This window comes from Staurois parvus, unplaced genomic scaffold (assembly GCF_062004578.1).
Source record: "Staurois parvus isolate SC_StPar_1 unplaced genomic scaffold, SC_StPar_1.0 ptg000183l, whole genome shotgun sequence".
NCBI lineage: Eukaryota > Metazoa > Chordata > Amphibia > Anura > Ranidae > Staurois > Staurois parvus.
The window spans coordinates 9466433-9487568 of record NW_028317979.1 but is presented as its reverse complement, the minus strand read 5'-3'; the positions used below and the strand labels follow the sequence as shown (position 1 = coordinate 9487568).

Here is a 21136-nt window from a genome sequence, read left to right as displayed (position 1 = left end):
CCTAATGATTAAATGAAAATAAATATGTAAAAAAAAGTAGACGTTCTCATTTGTTAATCACCTGTACAAACCATACACTGTTTCAAAAACCTCCTCCCAATCATTTTCACTAGCAGGATAGAAGAATGTGATGCACAAAAATTAGATATGCCATGTATGCTTTTATGAACTTATTTAACCACTTGCCCTCCAGAAGATTTACCCCCCCCCCCCCCTTCATGACCTGGCCATTTTTTTGCTGTTTGGCACTGCATTATTTCAACTGGTAATTGCGTGGTCGTGCAATGCTGTACCCAAACAAAATGCATGTCCTTTTTTTCTCCCCACACAAATAGAGCTTTCTTTTGGTGGTATTTGATCACCTCTGCGGTTTTTACTTTTTGCGCTATAAACAAAAAAAAGAGACTGAAAATTTTGAAAGATATTTTTCACTTTTGGTTTTAAAAAATATCCAATAAACTCAAAGTTAGGCTAAAATGTATTCTGCTACATGTCTTTGGTAAAAAAAACAACACATGTATATTAATTGGGTTTGTGTGAAAGTTATAGCTTCTACAAACTATGGTATATATATTAGAAATTACATAGCTTTTACTTTCTGACTGCCTATCACATTTCTTGAAGGTGCTAAAATGCCAGGGCAATACAACACCCTCCCCCCCCACACCCAAAATAGCCCATTTTTGGAAAGTAGACACCCAAAGGATTTTGCAGAGAGGCATGTTGAGTCCATGGAACATTTTATTTTTTGCCACAAATATTCTGAAAATTATTTTTTATTTTTTTTACACAAAGTTGTCACTTGAATGATATATTGTTCATGCATGCCATGGGTATATGTGGAATAACGACCCAAAACACATTCTTCTACTTCTACAAAATTCCAGAATAGTACAAACACCCCCTCAAATGACCCCTTTTTGGAAAGTAGACTCCTCAAGGAATTTGATAAGAGGCAAGGTGAGTATTTTACAGATATTTTTTGTCACAGGGTTTTGAAAAAGTAAAAAAAAAAACAAAAAAAAAATACATTTTTGTTTTCTTTCTTCGTTTTCCAAACATTTGGCAACAAATGAGATCTGAAAAATAATCACCATGCCTCTTAGCTAATACCTTGTAGTATCTACTTTCCAAAAAGGTGTTATTTGGAGGGGCGCTTCTACTATCCTGGCATTTCAAGGGCAACATTAGCAACTTATGCCACACATCACCCACTCTTGAAGACCAAGCCTTTTCTGACACTTTTTGTTCACATGAAAAAACATTTTTTTTCTAGAAAATTACTTTGAACCCCGAAACATTATATATTTTTTTAAAGCAGAGGCCCTACAGAATAAAATGGTGGGTGTTGAAATTTTTTACGACACACAGTATTTGCACAGCGATTTTTCAAACACAAATCTTTTGGGAAAGATACGCACAAAAACACAATATATTGCCCAATTGTTTGATAAAATATAAAAGATGATGTTACGCCGAGTAAATAGATACCAAACATTACATGCATTAAAATTGTACATGCCCGTGCAATGGCAACAAAATACATACATTTTTATTATCGATAGGCGACACTTGGAAAGCCTTTACAGGTCACCAATTTATATTTACACAGGAGGTCTAGTAGTAGAATTACTGCCCTCAATCTGACATTCGCGACGATACCTCACATGCATGGTGCAACCGCTGTTTACATACCGTCACGGGGTCAAAACTTTTGCGCAGGGGGGCAAGAGTGGGGTTTTTTTGGTTATTTTGATTTTTTTAAATCATTTTTACACTGTCCCTTTTTTTTTATTGAAATCACTTTTATTGCTATCACAGGCAAAGTAAATATCCCCTCTGACTGCAATAGGCATTGACAGATATTCTTTTTTGAGAAATCTGGGGTCTATTAGACTCTAGATATCTCCTCTGCCCTTACCAAGATTGGTGTGATCCGATGCTTTCCCAATTTACAAATGGCGCTGTTTATATCCTGCAAAACTGAAGAGGTGAAATGCTCGTAACTTCTGATCTCTTAGAATATAGAGATGATTGGAGCCATTCTGGTCTCTGATCAGCTCTATGGTCAGCCAGTGGAACTGCCGCTGCATTCTCGGATTCCCCCGTGGGACAGGAGAGTCCAAGAATACTGTGGAAGGCAGCAGGAGGGGGGGGGGGGGGAAATTGTCCTTCCCACTGCTCGTAAAAACAATTCAGCAGCTAATTGGCCACTAGGATTGCTTATATATTAAAGCCGACCACCGGCTGAAGAAAACGATACCAGGATGATGCCTGTAGCTGCAGGCATCATCCCGGTATAACCACTCAAAGTCCAGCGTCGTACCAGTACATTGTTGGTCCATGTTGGACATATATGTAACAGCAGAGAACATGGGCATTTGATGAATCAAATCTGTGGACCAATATGACCGCAATTCATTCTTTTTTGTAATGCTCATGTTGAGCGTTAGGCCCAAGAGTTTTAAATTCAGAAACCGTGATAGGTTTCCATGCGAATTGTCTGGCAAGAGCTGTTTTTGGGTGGGCGGTGATGTATTGTTGTGCGTATAAATTGGCCCTCAATCAATTGGTACAAATCTTCTGTGAAAAACAGCAGAAGGGCTAAACGCTAGTGCTAGCAGTGAACGGGGCCGATCTTGCTCACACTGCATTTTTGGGGACACTATACTAAGCTGGCACTAGTATAGTTCTGTTCGTGATCAATATCTTGATCCATACAAACACTATACTAGTAATGGCAGTGATCAGTGACCTATAGCATGAGTGTGATAGTGTGCAGGCACTCTAACGCTAGCTGACCCTGGCTGGGAGAGGAGCTTACCGACCCTGACACTATCTGATGTCGCTAGTGGCAGAAATACAGTGATCAGTGAAAAATTCTATATACTGACACTGTACTAATGGCAGTGGCAGGGTGATGGGGCGATCAAAGGGTTAATAGGGGTGATCAAAGGGTTTAATGTGCTAATCTACTGTGTGTGTGTGTGTGTGTAAAATGTACTGCTTCACTTGGTGCTTCTCTCTTCTCTCCCTTGACTGATGGGGGGGCAGGGGGGCACAGGCGCGTTTACACCCCAAAATAGGAAGCGACGCAAGATTATGTCGCTTTGCCAAAAGCTGCTGCTCGCCCGCAAAATGCGGGTAAGCGGTTGGCAATTAGTTAAAAAAAAAACCCTTAAAAAAAAATTCTCAATATGGTATTTATTTTATTTTTTATTTTTTTTATCAGAATAGTACAATGTTACCATAGTACCATTGTAATACTGTGTGTGTGTGTGTGTGTGTGTGGGGGGGGGTGATCAGGGATTTATTTTTTTTTTACACTTTGCTTTGCAGGAGAAATAAAGATCATTTTCATGTCATGAATGAGTTAGGTTTTTGACAGCTCAAGATAGTGATCTGTGATTGGCTGGAGCTGGTCACAAGGTACAGGGTGCTGTGATTGGCCCCATGTATCATGTGACAGCTGTGGGCCAATCACAGCTCACTAGGAAGAGGAGCAGAGCTGTTATGAATGAGACTGATTCATAACAGCTGTGCTTACAATGTGATCATGTGATCGCATAGCGATCACATGATCACCGGGTCCCATTCACCAGACATTCCGCTGGACGTACAGGTACATCGCTTTGCCCGTAGCTACCGCCTGGCCACAATACATTGCAGGCAGGCGGGAAACGGTTAAGGACAGTTACTGGGTAGACAATTAGGTAAACAAAAAATATATATTTTTTTTAACATATACAATGTATTTTTCAAATAAGTTTTTTTATGTAGAATGTGACCCACTGGAGAGATCTGATAAATATTCCGGTCCTATAGTGAGACTTTTGAAAAGTGCATGAAAAACTGAACAGGGCATAAACAGCAAACGTCCTGGAAAACACATTGCTGCAAGTGTGAAAGGGCTTTAGTAGGCTGCTGCTTCTTTAATGCCATCAAAATTTTATAAAGCATGTGACATGTTTTTTTTTCACTGCTATGACTACCAGTGGGTGCTGAGCCTCACCTGTGCCCAGAGGTAAAGCTGTTCCAAGAGTGGTTTATCTAAATCCGATGTTCCTATAGCAACAACTTTATTGTCTTCCACAAGACTTTCCAGCTCTCTCCAGTAAGGCTGTAAATGCTCCAAGGTAAGAATGACTCCATCTTCCAGAGGGGGTGGTGCAATGATCACTGAATCCAACTGGGCAACTGCCAGGGTGGAACATGCTAGAAGAACAATCAGATATGGAAACAGATTATCAGGCAGCAAAATGCCACAGAACCTTCACACATTCCCTACTCTGTACAGGAAAAAAAACAATTTTCAATAGGCTTTTTCAAGTAACTGGTATCTGGAGATAAGAGTTTATTTTTTGATCCGTTCAATAGTTCAATAGTTTTTGCATATGAGAATTACAACCATATGAAATGGACATGGCAACAGTTTAGCAATAAAAAGCAAACTTTCTTGCATATTCAATTCTTATTTCATGCAAATTCTTCACAATTCTAAAAAAACATCACCAACTTCATTTCGTATACGGCACAAAAAAAAGAAAAAAAAACCCTTCCATGTTTATCTAAATTCAGGGAACTGACTGACTGGCATGCCATTCCAACCTCTAATGAAATAGAAGAAAGGAAAGAGGAATCCACAGATCCCACAAATAAGGCAGTTTCAGGTAATTTACATAGGTTAACATGAGACTATATCAAGCTGTAAATTGTTGCAATGGAATATATCAAGTTATAAATTCTAATCCATAATACATGAAATATGGTGTCCAGATGGCAACAGTCTTTTTAACATATAGGTGAGATTTGAGGATGTAGCTTAGCTATTCTAGTGCAGACTATATACCACATCAGTGTTTTATGACTAGATTGTCTTTGAGAGGTTGTTAATGGATACTTGTGACAGGCTATTTCAACTTCTTACCAGTCCTAAGTAGCCACAGTTTATTGGAGCTCTTGGTTCCATTGAAGCATACACTATATTGCCAAAAGTATTGGGCCGTCTGCCTTTACACGCACATGAACTTTAATGGCATCCCAGTCTTCGTCTGTAGGGTTCAATATTGAGTTGGCCCATCCTTTGCAGCTATAACAGCTTCAGCTCTTGTGGGATGGCTATCCACAAGGTTTAGGAGTGTGTCTATGGGAATGCTTGATCATTCTTCCAGAAGCACATTTGTGAGGTCAGACACTGATGTTGGACAAGAAGGCCTGGCTCGCAGTCTCCGCTCTAATTCATCCCAAAGTTGTTCTGCCAGATTGACGTCAGGACTCTGTGCAGGTCAGTCAAGTTCCTCCACCCCAAACTCAACTCATCCATGTCTTTATGGACCTTGTTTTGTGTGCAGTCATGTTGGAACTGGAAGGGGCCATCCCCAAACTGTTGCCACAAAGTTTGGAGCATGAAATTGTGGAAAATATCTTGGTATGCTGATGCCTTAAGAGTTTCCTTCACTAGCACTAAGGGGCCAAGCCCAACCCCTGAAAAACAACCCCACACCATAATCCCCCCACCAAACTTTACACTTGGTACAATGCAGTCAGGCAAGTACCGTTCTCCTGCCATCCGCCAAACCTAGACATGTCCATCAGACTGCCAGACAGTGAAGCATGATTCGTCACTCCAGATAACACGTCTCCACTGCTCTAGAGTCCAGTGGCAGTGTGCTTTACACCACTGCATCCGACGTTTTGCATTGCACTTGGTGATGTAAGGCTTGGAAGCAGCTGCTTGGCTATGGAAACCCATTCTGCGAAGCTCTCTATGCACTGTTGTTGTGCTAATATGAAGGCCACACGAAGTTTGGAGGTCTTTAGCTATTGACTCTGCAGACAGTTGGCGACTTCTGCGCTTCAACATGCACTGACCCCGCTCTGTCATTTTACATGGCCGACCACTTCGTGGCTGAGTTGCTGTTGTTCCCAGTTGCTTCCACTTTGTTATAATACCACTAACAGTTGACCGTGGAATATTTAGTAGCAAGGAAATTTCACAGATGGACTTATTGCACAGGTGGCAACCTATCACAGTACCACACTAAAATTCACTGAACTCCTGACAGCAACCCATTCTTTCAAAAATGTTTGTAGAAGCAGTCTGTATGCCTAGGTGCTTGATTTTATACAACTGTGGCCATGGAGGTAAATGGAACACCTGAATCCAATGTTTTGGAGGGGTGCCCCAATACTTTTGGCAATATAGTGTATATGAGAGCTTTTAAATAGGCACGGCAAGTTGTATATAGTAGAGATATGCTTTCAAGAGGACCTCTGGAATTGCAAGTTTTCTCCAATAGTGACACAGTAATGGTGCAGTTAGGGAGTGTAGGTTTATTAATTATTAAGGAAGCTATATTATAATATATATATATCATTTTTTTTTTTGTTAATGGTCCAGCCTGTGGATAAAAAAATAAAAAATAAAAAAAGTGGATTGTGGTGGGGCTGATACTCAAGGTTACCCATGTTAGGTGCCAGAGGAGTGTGCACTAAGCCTAATGCTTTTCTAGCTCTCTGTCCCATACTAACAGAATGTAAGATAATGTTTGATGCAACCTGTTTGAAATCCACATTAGCTTATCTACTGATACTGAGAAGCAGGAAAGAGCTTCCATGTAAACTCACTGAGGGTATGAGCCCCTTGTTGGACTTTGAGCTAGTTGCGCTGCCTATCATATGTGAACAGATAGGTACTCCTAAACCACTGAAACATTTAATATTTGGTAATATGCCTCTTATTAACCCATACAAAGCAGATTATTTTGTTCCGTTCTAGAGTTTGGTATGGGAACAGTCCTAAAAAAATATAATATTCTGGACAGGATAACAATTATAATTGAATATATTCTCCCAAACCACAAAGGTAGACGATACTGACCATCTATTTATCCAGGACTACAGATATCTGCCTAAAAGAGTAGGATATATTTGTTGGAATAGAGGACAGGGATAATTGAATCCCTAAACGGGAAAGATTTAGCAGCCCAAAAATTTACTTGAAGCAGTATTCCTGGCCACACTTTATGGTCTTGATGTCAGGGTTGGAACAAAGCTATGCACGGAGTTCCAACACTAGTTTAAATAGCAATGGTGACAAGGAGCATCCTTGTCAGGTGTTTCTCTGAGTGTTGGTTCACATATATGCAGATTGGATGCAGTTTGAACCACATCCAATCCACATGACATGTGAAATAGCATTGCTTCCTATGGTGCTTGTTCACATATGTCCGGTGCACTGGCAGTGCGGATTCAGTGCGGTATGGAAAAGAGTCGCGTACAATTTCTGAGCAGTGCCTTCAGGTGTGGATTACAGGCCACTGACTTCTATGGTAACCATTTCTAAACTGTATTAGTGTGAACAGGATGAAATCCTAACCTAATCCTGTCCTAAACCTGATGTAAACCTGACATGAACCGCTGAACAACTACTGTATCATTAGCTGTGAAACCTGAGCTTCAATCCGCACCACACATGTGTAAATCAACTCTGATTGTCTACAACTGGGGATTTGTAACCATTCATGGAGCCATAAGAGCAGCATAGAAGGCCTGAAGTATCCAAAATAGGGAGAGTGCCAAAAACTCCAAAGAAAAAAAAACACCGTCAAAAGTCTTTTGCAAGGAACATTGCTTGTCTAAGTGTATGGAGGTCCCAATTGAATAAAGAAGTTTAGTCTCAATGCAAGATTTTTCATCCAAATTTTTAGTTCTTAATGAAGTTAGTATTTAGTCATCTAGTGAAAAATAGTTACTTTTTCCACAATTAGCTTAAAAAAAAAAAAGAAAAAAAAAAAGGGGGATGAGGGGGCCAAAGAAAAATGTTCATAGTTGCCTTTCAGAAAACCATCAGGGCCTGGTGATTAAGTTTAAGAGTGTTAGGTTGTACTCACACTGGGTACAGTTGAAATAAACCTTGCCCAAGTTTGATTGTCTCGTTGGTCTGCACTCACACTATGTTATAAAGGATGTGTTCCTGGGCATGCTTATGTCATTACCTCTGCCAGCCAGACCACAGTGATCCCTGCTTTGGAGGGCAGCGATTTTTGGGCAGTTCTGTGCTCAGGCATGGTTTGCACTCAAACTGAAGTGAACTGGACTGGACTCCAAGTGAACGAAGCCCCAGACCACTACTTCCAAGCCATCCTGGACACGGTGCACTTAACTGAACCTGGGCTTTTTTAGTGTACTTACACTACTACGAAAATGAGCCAGACCAAGTGGGTGTACCATGCCTTAAAACTGCCAGGGAGATTACACCCTTAATCACAATCACTTTTTTCTTTAACTGGAAAATGTTTTTTCATTAGTCAAATACAGTTGTGGCCAAAATTATTCAACCCCCAATGCTGTAAAGGGGTTTAGGGACTATAGTGTACATTTGGAATTGTATTCAGAATCAAATCCTACAAGGACGTTGTAACTACCCAAATGCAACTAAAATGACATCAATTGTTTATGTAATACAGTAGTAAATGGTTCTTATGTGGTTTCTTCATTGCCACAATTATTCAACCCCTTAAAGACTACCACTCTGAAGAACAGAGGTTCATACAGGTGCTTTCCATCAGGTATTGAAAACACCTGTGGATGTCACCGAGCAGCAATCAAGCATAATAAGCACCAATTAGGCAGCTTTAAAATGACTGTGATACTCAGCTCCTTCTAGACATTTACTGGTGTGGTTACAAACATGGTGAAGGCAAGAGAATGGTCCAGGAAGACAAGAGAAGAGGTGATTTCTCTTCACAGGAAGGGCAATGGCTATAAGAAGATTGCAAAGATGTTAAACATACCAAGAGACACCTTAGGAAGCATCATTCGCAAATTCAAGGCAAAGGGCACTGTTGAAACGCTACCTGGTCGTGGCAGAAAGAAGATGCTGACTTCGACTGCTGTGCGCTACCTGAAGCGTAGAGTGGAGAGAAGTCCCCGTGTGACTGCTGAGGAACTGAGAAAAGATTTGTCAGATGTGGGTACAGAAGTTTCAGCCCAGACAATAAGACGCACACTGCGTAATGAAGGCCTCCGTGCCAGAACTCCCAGGCGTACCCCCTTGCTGTCTCCAAAGAATAAGAAGAGTCGACTGCAGTATGCCAAAAGCCATGTGGACAAACCACAAAAGTTGTGGGATAGTGTTCTGTGGACTGATGAAACAAAATTAGAACTGTTTGGGCCCATGGATCAACGCTATGTTTGGAGGAGGAAGAACAAGGCCTATGATGAAAAGAACACCTTGCCTACTGTGAAGCATGGTGGAGGGTCAATCATGCTTTGGGGCTGTTTTGCTTCTGCAGGTACAGGGAAGCTTCAGCGTGTGCAAGGTACCATGAATTCTCTTCAGTACCAGGAGATATTGGATGGAAACGTGATGCAGTCCGTCACACACCTGAGGCTTGGGAGACGTTGGACCTTTCAACAGGACAATGATCCCAAGCATACCTCCAAGTCCACTAGAGCATGGTTGCAGAGGAAAGGCTGGAACATTTTGGAGTGGCCATCGCAGTCACCAGACTTAAATCCGATTGAGAACCTCTGGTGGGACTTAAAGAAAGCAGTTGCAGTGCGCAAGCCTAAGAATGTGACTGAACTGGAGGCCTTTGCCCATGAAGAATGGGCGAAGATACCCGTAGATCGCTGCAAGACACTTGTGTCAAGCTATGCTTCACGTTTAAAAGCTGTTATAACTGTAAAAGGATGCTGTACTAAGTACTAAGATTGAATGTCACTTGGGGGTTGAATAAAACTGATAATGCTGTGAGCACAGAAAAGACATTTGTGGTTATTTCATTATAACTGTTATGTTATATTTGTCTGACCTACAAGTGCCTCTTTAATGTAAATGTAAGCAAGATGACTGAATGATCAAAAGCAATGTCAAACTGGCCAAAACACTCAATTTCAGTGGGGGTTGAATAATTTTGGCCACAACTGTATGTTGGTCTAGCATAGAGATATCAAGATTCGGAAATAATTTATCCATATGTGCTCTAGAGATGGAACACAGTTCCTGATACATTGTACTATAACAGTAATCGAATTCTGGCAGTTTAGAGTCGGGATTTTGAGATAAAGTGCCATTTTTCAATTTAAGTCCTGGCATAACTTGGAGAGATGTCCTGGAGTTTATCGGCTAGGAGAGACCCCTAGATTATCTACTGTACAGTGATGTGAACATCTCAAGGATTCTTCAGCCCTAGTGGTCAAGCACAGGTTAATTGAAGTTTATGATATTCTTCAGTTCTTTGTTAAATGAACTGTAAGCTTTCAACAATCACAAAACTGAATCAGAAATCCTCCAAACAGTAGTCTTATGCATGGCCCAGTTGGAAGAGGAAGAGGTATTACCAGCTTTATTACCCATGAAAATAAGTTTTGTTTTGGTAAGCTATACAAAAGAAAATGTTTTGTTTACTAATATGGATATTGTAATGGAATCCCACAAATAATAAAGGGTCATGTTTTGTCCAGGTATAAGCAGTCACTATCTCATGGGCGTAAGCTTATTAATATTAAATCATCTAGCCCCAGGACTTGGCTCAATAGAAAACCTGAAGAAATGTTTGGGTAGATAAAGGGGACATTTTGTGGCAAGGTAGTGCTGCTTGCAACATCTGGGATCATTTTGGGGTATGATTTATACAGCACACCTTTATCTACAGTGGTGCTGTACAAAGTAACAGATAAGAAATAGGGTAGTGAAGATAATACAATAAAAAAAAAAATGTTCCAAAGACTAGTGCATTCAGTTTTTTAGCAAAATATAGAAATGACAAGAAAGAAGAGTTAGGGCCCTTTGTGTACAAGTCTACCATCTAAAGAGCTAAAGTAAGTGAATGAGATGAATACTAAAGTGATAGCGTGGGTCTTGCCAGACAAAGAAGAAGTGATGGAATAGTTACTTAATATAAGAACTTTGTTCAGATTGTATTCTTGTTTGATAAAGAAGTTTTAGGGTGTACATGAAGGGTACATATGTGGGGTTTCAGAGAATCACTTACATACACTCACTGACCACTTTATAAAAGGTACACCTAGTGTCAAAAAAAAAACCCCACACCATTATACCACCACCAGCCTGAACCATTGATACAAGGCAGGATGGACCCATGCTTTCATGTTGTTTACACCAAATTCTGACCCTACCATCTGAATGCCGTAGCAACCAGTTTGCCCATTTTCCTCTGACCTCAACAAGGCATTTTTGGCCACAAAACTGCCACTCACTGGATATTTTCTTTATTTCGGACCATTCTCTGTAAACCCTAGAGATGGTTGTGTGTGAAATCCCAGTAGATCAGCAGTTTCTAAAATACTCAGACCAGCCCGTCTGGCACCAACAACCATGCCACGTTCAAAGTCACTTAAATCCCCTTTCTGATGCTCGGTTTGAAGTTCAGAAAGTCGCCTTCACCACATCTAGATGTCTAAATGCATTGAGTTGCTGCCACATAAGTGGCTGATTAGCAATTTGTGTTACCAAGCAATCGAACAGGTGTACCTAATAAAGTGGCCATTGAGTGTAAAATACTCACATAAATGTGGATTTGGGATTATGAGAAAGGGACTAGAGTGAAGAGGTGGTCATGGGCAGAGGTGTTGTGTTTATAAGACGGCATCTAGAAATTAGCAAAGAAATGTATGGAGGAAGAACAGTATTGGAAGAATGAGAAGCCAAGTAAACATTTGAGTACAGACTGGCCAAGAGGAAAGGTGGTTAAATAGTAAAGCAAGGACATAATGAGGACATGCACTAACATTTTAGTTGAACTGCATTTGAGGAAGGGACAGACGTGAAATATAGTGGAGCCACAGAAGTTGCCCAGTGAGTAAACATAAGGTTTGTGTGAGAGCAGAATCAAACATTTACCATAAGCTGGTTCACACTAATGCAGTGTGAATTCGCAGCAAATTCTGTGCATGCATGAACTCAGTTCATGTGAACCATTGCAGGTGTCTATGTTAAATTAACGACACCCCAAAAAGGTTCATAGAATGCAGTGTAATTGGATGAATTGAATCGCATGGGTGTAAACACCCATGCGATCCAACAAGAGTGTGGAAACCTGTGGGTGCAGTGTGATTTGAGCTATACAAAACGAATGGCTCAAATTGTACTGCAAAGAATCGCATGTGATTTGAACAGGAATGCAGTATGATTCCTTTCCAAATCACATGCAGTTTCCAACACTGCAGTAGTGTGAACTGGCACTAAATAATGAACTGGGATTACTGGAGTGTTGCCAGTTGCAATTTATTTTTCACATAGAGGAGACAGCAATAACTTGTATTAATTACAAATGATGCTGTATCCATATTAAAGTTAAAGAAAGCAAGAGGACATTAAAAATAGTGATGTAAGACACTAGGGAACAACAATAGGGAGCCATAAGCCAGGTCTGAGTTATCAATTCTTATACAGTAAGCAATATCAAATTAACAAAAAAAAAGGTTTATGGAGTGGTAAAGAATAATCAATAGCCTGCAGGGTTAATGAGAAGACTCATTTAAACCTTTTTTTACATATAGCAAATATTTGCACTTCACTTTACAATTTCCACTGGAAGAAAAAAGGGTATGGTTCTTCAGGACACAAATTACAAAACAGAAGATGCAACATTATGACAATTCAGTGGATATTAGAATTTCTAAAATTAGTATGCAAGTCCACCTTGCTGAAATTAGGCCCAAGGTACTGTGTACAATTTTGAGTAAACACTTGTTCCCACAGTGCAGATCAGCTTTAGTGCACATGCATTCATAACTTCTGTACACATTCAGATAAGGGCAAGCCCAGGTCATGCCTTCAGAGCTAAACAAAGAGGAATCATAGGAAATGTGACTTAGGGAAACTAGTGGGACAAGTATAGCTGCCCATATGCTACAGCTCAAGAAAGATATTTCTGAACTTGAAGCCATGTATAAATCTCTTAAAGAGTATGTAAACCCAATAAATTCATATTCCTGGTATGTGCCTGCTGTACCATGTACTTATATGACAAAAGTATCCTGCTTTTATATTAAAAACTGACCACTCTAGGCATGAGAGCACAACATGCTCAGTTCTCTAGCTATGCTTGGAACTCAGTGGGGTTTATTTATTAAAGCTGGAGAATACAAAATCAGGCTCACGTCTGCATAGAAACCAATCGGCTTCTAACCTCAGCTTGTTCAATTAAGCATTGGCAATAAAACCTGGAAGCTGATTGATTTCTATGCAGAAGTGAGCTTGATTTTGCACGCTCCAGCTAAATTGTGGCTATACTCCTAATGCAAGAAAGTATTTTGCTAGCTTTAGAAACTGCAGCTTGGCATTGGATGGTATTATGAAGTTTATCTACCAGAACACCCAGATCATTCTCCTTCTAGTATGTATGATGCATGTATGTTTTTAGCCCCCCAAGTGCATAACTTTACATTTATCAACATTAAACCTCATTTGTCACATAATTACCCAATTAAATAATGCAGTGAGGGCGGCTTGTAAGTTTGAGACATCCTGTATGATGTTATTCCACTGCATAGCTTGGTGTCTATACGGTTTTTGGTTTTCCCTTTTTATTCTTCCTCCCAATTCCCTTTCAAAATATTCATGGTTTGCACATATGTAGGGAATCCTATGAGTGGTTTGAGAATGGCTCTGTATATCTGAGTTTTACATGAACTATTTACCAAAAACATTTCTGTGCAGCAACTTTGTTCCTTTTTTTTTTTATTTGCCAAAACACCTTATGTCCTCAAATATGAAAAGACACCATAAACCAATAAAGCTCATAATCACGTACTTCACATTCCATAATTCACTATCCACATTAAGTTATTCTTCTCACTACATACTTTAGGATAGTGTAAACTCTTCCCTCAGAGTTCCCTGTATACATATTTGGCATTTTGTATCTGTGTACAAATGATGGGGACATATCCTGGTTAAAAACCTACAACCATCATAGAAAGTTTTACAGGTAGTTTTGAAATTTTAAAAACAGAATTATACTCACTTTGGATCCAGCGGTGCAGCATCCCAGAGCTCCGCGCAGGCCACTAACATCTTTGGATAGCTGGCTTCTGGGACTCGATTGCCGGCTGCTTTCATTGGCCAGGATGGGGTGACATCACTCCTGCGCATATGGGGGAGTGCAGTCAGCTTTGGCATTGCCAAAGTTTTACAGTGATCTGTCTCTTCAGCATTAAAAATACCACGTTTGCCCTTCTTTTAATTTTTTTTTAAATAACGTTCCACTTTAAAGGCAGGTGGTTTATTACTTTAATGTATTCTCTGGATTAAGGCAAAAAAAAAACCAAAAAACAACTTCTGTATTCAGCTCAACCCCCCAAATGAATACTTACCTTACTAACACAATCTCGATCTATCGCTGTGCCCCAGTCAAGCTGCTATTTCTACTCTCTCTCCTCACTGGACATGGAGGCAGCAGTGGGAATCAATGGCTCCTGCTGCTGTCAATTACAACTTATAAGAAGGGGGGGGGGGGGGGAGTTGCAGGGCCAAGCCTTGCTGAGTGTGTATCAATGAATACACACTGCCCGTCTCAGAATCGACCCCGCACAAGTGCCCCCATAGCAAGTGGCTTGCTATAGGGACACTCATAAAGGGGGGAGCCAGGAACGCCAGTAGGGGACCACAGAAGAGAAGGATCAAAGCTGCTCTGTGCAAAACTATAACATATTTGTCATTGTTAAAATAAATATTCTGAATTTATCCTAGTGACTGTACAAAGTAATACTTTGAAAAGACCAAAAGTCTTATTTTCCTTATCTTATTTTTCTTTTTACGTTAGTTGTATATTTTATGCCATTACCATGTACCACCACCCAAAAAAAAAGCTAAATAAATTCTCTTACTCTTGACAATCACGGCGATACCACGTGTGTGTGATTTGGTCTATGTGTCTATAGTAGGGCCAAGAAACAACAGCACTTTCTTTTTGTCCTACCTAAATACACCGATACTGATACTGCCACTTACTGACAATTACATTGACACTGACAGTACCAATAACTGACACATTTCCTCTAGAAGGAAGTGTGTGTGTTCTTTTCACAGAAGAAAAAAAAAATGGAGGGGGGGACAGCTTTTACAGATCAAATGATCACTGTGGTAGTCAGATGTTATCACCATGATCATGTGATCTGATTCCCCTGGGGCACGATTGTTAGTAGCGACTCAGGGGACCCACATATGTGGCGCCCAGGTTTAAAGCCCACTTCCTGGACACCACATGTAAGTTCCGCTGTCGTAAAGGGGTTAAAACAGCCTATAGCAGCCTTGATCTACATAGTATATACTATACATTAGTAAACAGACTTCTTGACATAGCTAGCCAAAATTCTATTGATCTCTTTTATGCTATTACATTTCATGGGAAACAATTTAACCTTCTGTTCTCAGTACATCAGACCCAGCACACCATTTCATCACAAAAACAATGGATACAATGGCCTCCAAGCCTTTTTGGCAGACCCCCATGGAATCTGAACTTGTATACAGCATTACCAACATATGTTTGCTAATCTATGGTGTTCTGAGTCTTTAGTGATGGAGCCAGCCACATGATCTGCCAAATACCTGTTTATTTTCAAAGTGGTTTACATCACTATTTCCATCCCTCTTGACCACCACAGGCTTTAGTGTAAAAAGAGACTAAGTTCAAATGAGGTCAGGCTTGTAGCTCTCTGCGCACAACACAAGAGAATCCTGTCCACAGTCAGAGCCTGTTGGCTTCTATGATTACGTATATGTGATCGACTATAAAAAAACTAAAACTTTAAAGACTTTATATACCTGCTCAAAATGAATTAACTCATTTTCTTTATATCAACTTACCCATATCTACAGCATGCCTGATTGATGAAAGACCAGAATCCAAAATAAACAGCTTTGCTGTAAAGAGGTAAAAAAAACAAAACAAAAAAATCGATTTATACATAGTATTTTGCTTGTGTAATGAAAGGAATACAAAACTCACATTACCTTATAAAACACTTTCAGCTATGCAAAATATGCTGCAATTGCACGCCAAAATAAAATACTTTACAAGGTCAATATTGTTATGAAAAAAAAAAACACAACAAAGACACGCACACCATGCATAAAAATAGAACATCTACAAATACAAAAAACAAATACCTAAGACAACACCCAACAATCACTGACATTTCTTGTGTTCAATTTCAGACTTTTTTGCAACTTTTATTTGTCTAACTATACGCAAGGCCCACTGAAGACAATGAACAGTGACCCTCATATTGACTGTCATATGCCTTTAAGTGTTTCTATATTTTGTTTCTGCTCCTCCCTTTCCTTTGGTTTAGTTAATGTTGTATAGATAGCCCTCCCCCTTTTCCAGAGATGCATTGCAGCTTCTAGCCTCATGTCATGGAGCAGGAAACATTATGATCTTTTGACCTATCGAATGTTCATTGTTGTAAGATTCTCTCAGTTTATGGAATAAACTTCACAAGATCTACAAGATGTCTTATCGATTGAGTCACTGACTGTGGCATCCAACTGAGGTTGAAGTTATCGCTATCTCATTACAACTGTAAGTTACAGAGATCACACTATCAATGTTTAGATTGGAGAGACAAATCAATCCCTAATAATATGCTGATGAACAGTGCACCTCGAGCATTTTTCATTTAGAAACTTGACCAGGCAGCCATAAGAGGCATTTAGCTATGCTTCTTTAACCACTTCTTTCCACTCGCAATCTGTAAAAACATTCTTCAACATGATAGCCCAAGCTTGGGATACATTAGCAAACATCTTCCCTTCGACAGCCACCAGCTGACCATGCAGGCTGCTGGCTCTCAATTCTGATGGTCATGGACAGTTCTAGTCCCCACTGATGATCAAGACGCAAATTTGAGTGGCTCCCCCGTCTGCTATGACATAGGTATCATATGCAGGATGGATACTTCACTAACAAAACAGATTTACAGCAGGGGTGCTTATGTGATTTAGTAACCAGTCGTGGGCCACAATGAAATGAGAAGGTTCAGAATTTTAAATAGCATAATGAACATTTACCTCCAGAAGCCATTGAATGCCAGCAGGAGGGAGAGGAGGAGAAGCCAGCTTTAAGTGGTTGTAGGAGGAAAATGAAGAGGATCAGTTCCTGCATATGCGGCCCCCACCACCCCTCCTGTCCAAGTGTAAGGAGAAGAAAAAAAGTTACAGGGAGGCCACACAGGCCCCCTGGAGCATTGAGGGGGGTTGCTATTGTAACCCCTGACATTACACCAGTGGTTGGGGGTGGTAAGAACTATGAGGTTTTACCACCCACCTCAAATATAAATTAGCCCTTACTGTCCTGAGCCCCCATATAAGACTGCTTTCACATTGATGCGCTGCAGTTTACCTGCAACTTCAGTGCAGGTAAACTGCAGTGCATCAGTGTGAAAGCAGCCTTATATGGGGGCACAGGATAGTAAAGGCTTATTGGATGTATCCAAGTGACCCACCATCCCAGAGCATTAGAGTGCATGGAGCAGACAGCTGAGTACTGGGACCTTTCTAGCACACAGTATTGCAATGGGCATATTAGTACTTTTAAAAAAGGGTTATTATGCTGCTTTCACACTGATCCACAGGTGCAGCGAAGTGTGCCTGCAACTTTCCTGCAGGTTAGTTGCGCTTTGCCATGGACTTCTATTATATCTTGCAGCCGTGGTGCACTTTCTGAAATCACACCAAAACTCCTGCATTCACAGCATGAGGCCGTGGGCACCCATGGTTTACAGCATGTAGATACCACTGCAGCTTAAAGATGATAGTGTTCATCTCTTTAAAACTGTAATGATTAGTGACAAGAGTATTTATTTATTTTTTTAAAACAATTTCAATTTAAAATATGGCCTAGGCATTTCAGCATTAATTACATCTGGTCAGGAATAAATTATATTTTACCTTTTGTTAAATACTGGCAATTGAAATCACCCCATGGCCTATTAAATTTAAGGCTTAAGTCACGTTGTTCCGTGTTTTAACACAAGTGCGAATGGTCCTATATATACTAGAAATTCTGAAGGACCCTCTGCACACTGGTATATACCCTTTCAAGCAGACTATGCAATAAATAGGGATATTTAGTTCACACATATTGCAATACATGTTTAAGCTGGCCAACTGCGTCAAAGTAATCCCTCCATGGCCAGTCCTACTCTGCCCTGCCTACGCATATGCTACTGTGGACACAATGCTACCATAGGGGAAAAGACACAATGGGGGAGAGCTACAAGGTTCAGGTCCGGCTACTGACCCAACAATACAATCGTTGTATTCACAGTAGCACTTGCGTAGGCAAGGCAGAGTAGGACTGGCCATAGAGGGATTACTTTGACGCAGTTGGCCAGCTTAAACATGTATTGCAATATGTGTGAACTAAATATCCCTATTTATTGCATAGTCTGCTTGAAAGGGTATATAGGACTGTGCAGAGGGTCCTTCAGAATTTCTAGTGTTAATATGTGGTTACACGCCTTTAGCACCTGATGGATAAATGCATGCACTAGCTATTGGGATTTGAGCACAGGGATCTCTTGTTTGTTGGGCCTATATATAGACAAATACTTGCCAAAAGTATTGGGCCAGCCCTCCAATTCATTGGATTCAGGTGTTCCAATCACCTCCATGGCCACAAGTGTATAAACTCAAGCACCTTGGCATGCAGACTGCTTCTACAAACATTTGTGAAAGAATGGGTCGCTCTCAGGAGCTCAGTGAATTCAAGTGTGGTACCGTGATAAGTTGCCACCTGTGCAATAAGTCCATCTGTGAAATTTCCTTGCTACTAAATATTCCACGCTCAACTGTTGGTAGTATTATAACAAAGAGAATGCAACTGGGAACAGCAAGTCAGCCATGAAGGGGTAGGCCACGTAAAATGACAGAGTGGGGTCACACAGTGGAAACACACAGTGCGCAGAAGTCGTCAACTGTCTGCAGAGTCAATAGCTAAAGACCACCAAACTTCATGTGTCCTTCAGATTAGCACAACAACAGTGCATAGAGAGCTTCACGGAATGGGTTTCCATGGCCAAGCAGCTGCATTCAAGTCTTACATCACCAAGTGCAATGCAAAGCATCAAAAGCAGTGATGAAAAGCACGCCGCCACTGGACTCTAGAACAGTGTAGATGTGCTCTCTGCAGGGTGGATAAAAATCAATAATTTTTTTTAAAAAAATCAAAAAAATCTGATTTGTTTGATTTAAATCGAATTTTGTTTATTTAAATCTGATTTTTTTTATTTAAATCAGATTTTTTTATTTAAATTGGATTTTTTTTAATAAAATGCTTTTTGAGGAAAATATATTACCATCCAAAGGTTATTCCATCATGAAATAAAGATTAGTTTTTTAATTATGTAGAATAAGGCTGTATATGTTTAATTTTTTTGGTAAATAAATGCCATTAATCCATTCACAATGTCATGCTCTTCCAGAGGTTTTTGTAAGATTATTGGGCAGTTTCTCTGCCTACAAGATATTATCACAGATGCTTGGTTTACTTTTGCAGTTCTCAAAACTGAATTTGACTCAGCGGAGATCACATGCCTCTTCTTCACAGCAAAAATGTTATAACATGAAGAGTTAAGAAAAAGACCTTCATCCTAACTTCTACAAACCTATGAATACAGAATCAAACCCTTCAGTGCTAAGTTTCAAGAAGTTCAGTGAATAGAATCGAAACAATATTTTTCTGATTGTTTGGAGTGGAATAGATCTGCACAAGAAGAAAGTGAAACGAAGTGTGAGGAGGAAGTAGCTGACAGTCTAAGTTTCTTAAAATATATATATTTTGTTTAGTCAAATTAGTTAACAAACATGGATGTTTGTTTAAGCAAATAACATATGCTGGAATGTTATTGTTTCAGTTGAATAAATCTATTTAAATTGTTATTATTAAGGTAATGATTATTTTTCTCCTTCCTAAGTACAACAGAAAAGTTGTCCAAATATGAATGATTAACCTATTAAACTGGGGATAAAAAAACTAATATGAAAAGTTGTTATTCTAAAAATCTTCATCTGCTTGCATATTAAAGTTATACCAGCAAGAATTAGTCTTTATGTAGAAAACTAGGATTTAAATCAAGCCTTACTGACTAGTGATTTAAATCGTGATTTAAATCAGTTTGATTTAAATCAAATCCACCCTGGCTCTCTGGAGAAAAGAATCATGCTTCGCTGTCTGGGAATCCAATGGATGTGTCTGGGTTTGGCGGTTTCCAGGAGAACGATACTTACCTGCCTGCATTGTGTCAAGTGTAAAGTTTGGTGGAGGGGGGTTTATGGTGTGGGGTTGTTTTTCAGAGGTTGGGCTTGGCCCCTTAGTTCCAGTGAAGGGAACTCTTAAGGTGTCAGCATACCAAGACATTTTGGAAATTTCATGCTTCCAACATTGTGGGAACAGTTTGGGGATGGCCCCTTCCTGTTCCAACATGACTGCACACCAGTGCACAAAGCAAGGTCCTTAAAGACATGGATGAGTGAGTTTGGGGTGGAGGAACTTGACTGGCCTGCACAGAGTCCTGACCGCAACCTGATAGAACAACTTTGGGATAAATTAGAGCAGAGACTGCGAGCCAGGCCTTCTCATCCGACATCAGTGCCTGACCTCACAAATGCACTTCTGGAAGAATGGTCAAACATTCCCATAGACACCCTCCTAAACATTGTAGACAGCCTTCCCAGAAGAGTTGAAGCTGTTATAGCTGCAACGGGTGGGACAACTCAGTATTGAACCCTACAGACGGAGACTGGGATGCCATTAAAGTGATGTGCGTGTAAAGGCAGGTGTCCCAATACTTTTGGCAATATAGTGTGTGTGTGTGTCTGTGTGTGTATGTGTATTTCTTTAGGTAATGTAACCCCTCATTCGTGGGTTTTGCTGCATGAAAATGGTCAAGTGTACATAGGCCCTTGGGGAATCCAATAAAGCAGAGTATTCTGGACACATGTGAAGGCCAAAACAATGATAAATGTAGTATGTGTATATAAATTCTTCAGTATACAGAAAATTATAAATACTATAGTTTTATGACAGAAACCATACTGTACACTACGATAACCTCACAATGTTTTATTTCATATTTGTATCCTCTACGGCAATTTTCT

General features: G+C 40.0%; 1 protein-coding gene across 1 annotated transcript in view; it reads right to left on the bottom strand.

The window, feature by feature from the left end:
* The window catches only part of GCLM (glutamate-cysteine ligase modifier subunit), a 52477-nt gene that overhangs the window by 7287 nt on the left and 24054 nt on the right, over positions 1-21136 (bottom strand). Inside the window, exons 4-5 of the mRNA XM_089677300.1 lie at positions 15842-15898; positions 4013-4215 (exon numbers count right to left, since the gene is read on the bottom strand). Of these exons, the coding sequence (XP_089533426.1) occupies positions 4013-4215; positions 15842-15898 (260 nt within the window). The remainder of the gene's footprint in view (positions 1-4012; positions 4216-15841; positions 15899-21136) is intronic.